Source organism: Micromys minutus, assembly GCF_963924665.1.
Source record: "Micromys minutus genome assembly, chromosome: 31".
NCBI classification, from domain to species: domain Eukaryota; kingdom Metazoa; phylum Chordata; class Mammalia; order Rodentia; family Muridae; genus Micromys; species Micromys minutus.
This window is the reverse complement of record NC_137966.1, coordinates 17095960-17102333: the sequence shown is the minus strand read 5'-3', so window position 1 is coordinate 17102333 and position 6374 is coordinate 17095960. Positions and strand designations below refer to the sequence as shown.

The following is a 6374-nucleotide window of genomic DNA, read 5'->3' as shown; positions in this document are numbered from 1 at the left end:
TAAAAGGCCAGTCCCTCCCCCCCTGCTCTCTTTAGCTCCACCCTCACCCAGAGGCAGCCTCTGTGTATCCCTGCCCAATAAACTTCCCATGTGAGATCTGTCACATATTGTGTGACTTTATGTCATCCATCCCTCGCTTAGATGGTAACACTGGTGCCAAGGAACTCAGGAGTTTCTCCTGGGGGCTGTGCTCCCAATTGTGCGTCACACACCAGGACCCTGTTTCCACTTCACCTGCAACAGGCTCACGTTCTGGCTAACCGATTAGACACTCCATGCAACACAGTTGTTAAGTCCCCCCTCCAGGTCAGCATAGACACTTTCCTGGATCCTAGGAAGTGACTGTTGAGTGTCTAGCATCCCATACATGGAAACTGCCCATACCGGTCCTGCCAGTACCATTTGCCTTACTTAAAACCTCACTCTGATTCCCTCTTCTCTCTATGAGATAGAATGCGCCCTGAGCCCTGTGCTGCCATGATTCTACACCTTTTCCATACCACCTTTTTTGGTATGATTCAAATTTGTGTGTGTGAATTTTTCTTAAATGTATTTTATGTATATGATACACTGTAGCTATCTTCAGACACACCGGAAGAGGGCATTGGATTTCATCACAGATGGCTGTGAGCCACCATGTGGTTACTGGGATTTGAACTCTGGAAAGAACAGTCAGTGTTCTTAAGTGCTGAGCCATCTCTCCAGTTCCTGGAAAATTGTTTTAAGGCACCTGGGACACATTCTGTAGGGCCATAACCCTTAATAGCTCATTACAGTCCCACTGCTATACAGCCCATAATACCTTGGTTCTTCCTGGAACTCAAGTCAGAAGTTTGCACACTATTTCTCTTCTCTAAATTGGTGGTGATACGTGGAGAAGAGCCCCCAGATGCAGCCTCTGTGTACCCCCCTGCCCAATAAACTTCCCATGTGAGATCTGTCACATGCTGTGATCTTACTGTTGCTTAGATCACCACATCTTCCTTAAACAAACAAACAAACAAACAAACAAACAAACAAACAAACAAACAACAACAACAACCAGGATCTCTCAGTGGTAGAATAGTATTTTGTGAGACAGAGTTCTTCGGTAGTCTTGGCTGCCTTGGAACTCACGCTGTAGACCAGGCTGGCCTCGAACTCACAGAGATCCACCTGGCTATGCCTCCTGAGTACTGGGATTAAAGGTGAGCCATCACCAGGAGGCTATTGTACTTAATCTTTTCAAGGAAGATGTCTCTAACAGTCTGCCAGCTTTCATCCTTCTCCTCTGTTGGGCTCAGGCTACTCCTTTCAGACTCCTCTACTCAGAGATATTCCCTATCAATGATGGCTTTCTGCACTAGCAAGCTGTCTTATCTTTCTGGTTCAGATCTCAAATGTACACAGCCCCTAACAAGTATTGGAGTGTGCTCGTGCCCAACCTTGTCCTGTTTTAGGTATCCTGAGACCTGACACTACTTACTAGTTTACTTGGACATGCACACGTTACATACACATGTATAGGTCAGAAAATCAATGCAGATATGCCCTTTTGAAAAGAAAAAGAAAATGATAATGGCTATGTAGGCTGGGCTACATAGGCATGTCTCATCATAAAGCAAAACAAAAAAGAAACAATAAAAAAACAATAATACAGTAATAATAAAACAGAAAACCTAGCTTGAAAGTGGTGGCACGTGTCTTTGGGTTCCAGCACTAGGGAGACAGAGACAAACGCTGTGAGTTTGATGCCAGCCTTGCCTACAGAGTGAGTGTCAGGAAGTCCAGGGCTGTTAAGTGAAACTCTGTCTCAAATATGACCTGCACAAACAGACAAGCAAACAAATGGTTCAGAGTCTGACGATGGGCACTTCCTATTGGCTTGGCCTGAGAAGGCCTTGTCTACATATTTGGAGGTGTGGTCCTGCTTCTGCCTAGAGCTTACATGACCTGTGACATGGCCAATCTGGCTGGGGTTTGTGTCACATCCTCCAGTGGAGGGGGGACTTGGGACATGGCCAACTCCCTGAGATTAGACTACAAATCAAGGAGTGTACAGAGAGGGATCCATGACTCCAGATACATCTGTAGCAGGGATAGCTTTGCCTGGCAGCAATGGGAGGGGGAGGTCCTTGGTCTTGTGGAGGTTTGATACTCCAGCATAGGGGGATGGTGGAGAGGTGGGATGGGAGAGGGTAGGTGGGTACGGAAGCATCATTATGGAGGTGATGAGGGTGGGTGAGGGTGGATGTGGGAAAGGAGGTGCCACCTGGAAGTGGAATTTCATTTGAAAATGTAAATGAATGAAATGATTAGCAAAAAAAAAGAGAAAAGAATAGAAAAAGAGACAAGAAGAAAATATTTCTATGTTTCAAATTAAGTTTCTTTACTTTTGTTTATTAAGATAGAATTTCACAGTGTAGCCTATGACCCAGAATGCATAATATAACCTGGCCTGTCAATGAACTTGTGATCCTCCCTTCTTAGCCCCCTGGTGCTCATTACTGTAGTTCTGAGATATTAGTCATTTTCAAAATACATTTCAAAATACACTGCACACTTTCATGTTTTAAAAGAGAAATAGAATTACTAAGGTGTGGACACGCGTAGAATCAGTTAAAATAAAAGTATAAAGACTTGAATTAATTAACCATTTCCCTGTTTCAATATTGTGTGCCATACGTGATCATGAGAATACAAAACAACAGCTCAAATGAGAAGTAGAGTTATTTTTCTATAGATTCGAATATTTTTTTCTTTGCACCGTCAATATTGTGATGTTGATATATGCTGATATCAAGGTCTCTCTGTCTCTGTCACTCTGTCTCTGTCTGTCTGTCTGTCTCTCTCTCTCTCTCTGACTCTCTGAGATAGGGTCTCCACATAGTCCCACTGTCCTGGAACTCACTATGCAGACAATACTGGCAGACATGCTCGCTGACCAGAAAACATGCACAGTAAACAAACGACAAGCAAGTACGTGTAAAGCAGAATTAACCTAGAGTTTGGGAAAAATGTCAGAACCATTGGAGGTTTGGAAAAGAGGAAATGTGAGAAAAGGAGGGATCACGTGGAGATTAGGGAATCAGGAAGATCCTGATCAAGACAAACAGCAGACCAGAAATCAGAATTAATAGTGAGCAAACCAGAAGTGAGGGAGAGGGAGAGGGCAAACTGAGGCTCAGAGAAGAAGGAAGAGACAAGGACAATGGAGGGAGGTGAAGGCAGGCCTTGATGCCAGACACATAGAGGGCTCTACAGAAAAGGAAGAAGTGGGGGAATTACTTTTAGAAATAATGCCTGAAGATATTGCCAGTTTCTTTGAAATCGATAATTTATACATCTCAGAAGTCTACCACCTTTAGCCACAAAGAGGGGAAAAACTAGAGTTCTTAGATGTCTCCCAGGCCCAGGTGTTCACAGAGTCTCACAGTGGACAATATCCATTAGATGTCTATGAGCAGAAGCTAGACACCAGCAGCAGAGCAAGTGGGTGTGAAGTCTCACTGCTGGCCTCTCGATGGAGAGCTGATGGCAAGTGTTTCCACTAGGAAAGGAAGGGTCAGTTTCCTTTAAGTGTGCAGCAATTTAACTCGACCACAGTCCAGTGAATGACAGGCATCAGAATATACGCAGCACAAGATAAAATGTTGTAAAAGAAAGAAAGGAAGGAGGGAAGAGAAAGGAAGGGGCAGTGGGAGGAAGAGAACAAAAGGAGGAAGAAAGAATAGGAGAAAGAATAAAAGAAATACAGACAGAGAGTGTGAAACAGAAAGAAACAAAGAAAAATTAAAAGATAAAAACAAATAAATGAAAAATTTTATCACAATTGTAAAGTAAAAATTTTAGAAATAAAAATACACAAGATCGGCAAAACTAAGTTACAGGTGCTACCTTTAAAGGTTTTACTAAATGAAAATTGAGTTTATAAATTTCTTACTAAGTGAACATTTCAGGAGAGCCAGGCCTACATAGCTAGATGTTGGCTCATATAAAACAAAACAACAATGTCAACCAAATACTAACTATATAAGGAGAACACCAGCAAACATGGGCAGAGGAAGGAAAAGAGGGCAGAGGGACTGACATCTGCAGACAAGAATTGTAGAAGGCACAGTTTATTTCTATCGAACTGACAAATTTCCTGCCTAATGTTAGATGCTATATAATGCTCAAATAACAAGAATAACATAGTAAGTCCAAATCAGCTGCAGAAGTAGGGTTTTCTGGAGATGCAGACCCTATCCTTTCAACCACCACATCTGGCCTTCCTGTGAGATGGACTCAGGTTGAGGTCTCTGTGGTAAGAAAGAGAAGCAGCTCTTGTTTCCCCGAGGTGGCCATGATACTCCCAGTTGTGTGCTGGCACTCTGCAAGGGACATGGAGCATTGGAAAGAACGTCAGTAGCAGACAGGTCTCTGATACAGTGAAGCACAAGATGCTGCAATCACAACTGAACACAGGAGCAGAAGATCTACTGATGCCAACAGAATAGCAGCTCACCTATTGCCCTGAAAATGGAGAGTGTGTGGCTGCTGCTGCTTGGCCAGTCAGAGTCCAGTCTTGTAGTGAACTGAGTGAACTGCATAAAGACAGTTATTCAGAATTTTCTCAATCCAGAAACCCCTTGCCATCTGTAGCAGGAGCCAACTTCCCATTCTGACAACATCTGACACAGTTATGACCTTACCATTAGTCACCAGGGTTGTCCCATTGAGACTCCTCAATCTTCTCCAAAATTGTGCAGTGAGCTCATAGTGCAGTCTGCCAAGGCATCGACATGACAACCAAATAACAACGTTTGTTAAATAGCTTTTTCATTCTTTTACCTAATAGAATTGTAGTCTGTTCTCTGAATATGGTAGAGATAGTAGATTCTTTCCTTACAAAAGACAAGTGCTAAGTTTAAGATGATTGACAAAACAAGAAAAATTCTTAGACATTAGTTCCCTCAATGATATAAAACAATTTCAACATCACTGCTTAGTTAGAAATCTCATGGTAAGCATTTTCTTTATAGTTCCTTTCATGTCCCTGTTCCTCAGGCTGTAGATGAAAGGGTTCAGCATGGGGGTCACCACTGTGTACATCATGGCAGCTGCCATGTCCCTCCCAGGTGAGTGAGAGGATGAAGGGTTGAAATACACAGCGATGATGGTGCCATAGAAGAGACAGACCACAGCCAGGTGTGAGCCACAGGTGGAGAAGGCTTTCAATCTTCCTCCTGTGGATGAGACTCTCAGGACAGCACAGGTGATGTGGATGTAGGAGATGAGGATGCAGACAAAAGGGGTGATCATGATCACAGCTCCCTCTGTAAGAAGCATCAGGTCATTGAGATGTGTGTCTGAGCAGGAGAGTTTCAGGAGGGGAGTCATATCACAGAAGAAGTGAGGGATGATGTTGTTTCCACAGAAGGAGAGTTGAGCCATGAGCAGTATGTGCAACAGACAATTCATGTTGGCTACAACCCATGACCCAGCAACAAAAAGAGCACAGAGCTTCTGGGTCATTTTTGTGGTGTAGTGTAAAGGGTGGCATATGGCCACATACCGGTCATAGGCCATCACAGCCAGCAAAAAGTTGTCCATGTCCACAAACACACAAAGAAAATACAACTGTGTGAAACACCCAGAGAAAGAAATGGCCTGATTTCCACTTATGTAGTTGGCCAATACCTTGGGAACAATGGTAGAGGAAAAGCAGACATCCACCAAGGATAGGTTCCTGAGGAAGAAGTACATGGGCTTGTGCAGGTGGGCATCTGTGCTGATGGCCAGGATGATGAGCAGGTTTCCCAGGATAGTGGCCAGGTACATGATGAGGAAGAGCAGGAGGAGCAGGTGCTGTTCAGGCTGTCTGGAGAGTCCCAGGAGGAGAAACTCAGAAACACTCGACTGGTTGATGTTGCTCATGAATCTGAACTCAGCTATAGAAATGAGAAGTACAGGTCAGAAGGCCATCTTCAGGTTTAGATGCTACAACCAGGTTCACATTAATTCTGCATTAGAATTACTGAATTAAGATCCACTTCAGTTTTGAACATACTCTTTACAAATTACAGTTTTAGGTAACTTTGGTTTCCCAGAGACACCTGTTTAGTTTTTTTTTTTTTTTGGACATAACATAAAGGCATTCATTTACACACTCCACTCTTACCTGTATCTTGTAACATTTCTAGACTTCCTCACAATCCTTAGAAGCTTAAATCAAAAGAGAAGCAGCCTGTTATTCTATTGGTCCCAAGCTCCAAATGATGGAATGGTGACACCTGCTGCCCCTTCTATGGGAGACAGTGATCAGCAGTTGTTGCAGAAGAAACACTGGCATCTCTACTACCCTGAAAATACCTGGATTGGCCAGTTCTACTGTTTTGTCTTGTAGTTGTTGG

The 6374-nt window shown here is 43.3% G+C and overlaps 1 protein-coding gene across 1 annotated transcript; it reads right to left on the bottom strand.

Annotated features, from left to right (window-relative positions):
• Positions 1-4959: 4959 nt before the first annotated feature.
• Positions 4960-5898, bottom strand: LOC308440336 (olfactory receptor 1f45-like; the record flags this gene model as incomplete). Its single annotated transcript, XM_080942372.1, has 1 exon — positions 4960-5898. One exon carries the CDS (start codon positions 5896-5898, stop codon positions 4960-4962), a length of 939 nt encoding a protein of 312 aa, XP_080798498.1.
• Positions 5899-6374: the final 476 nt, after the last annotated feature.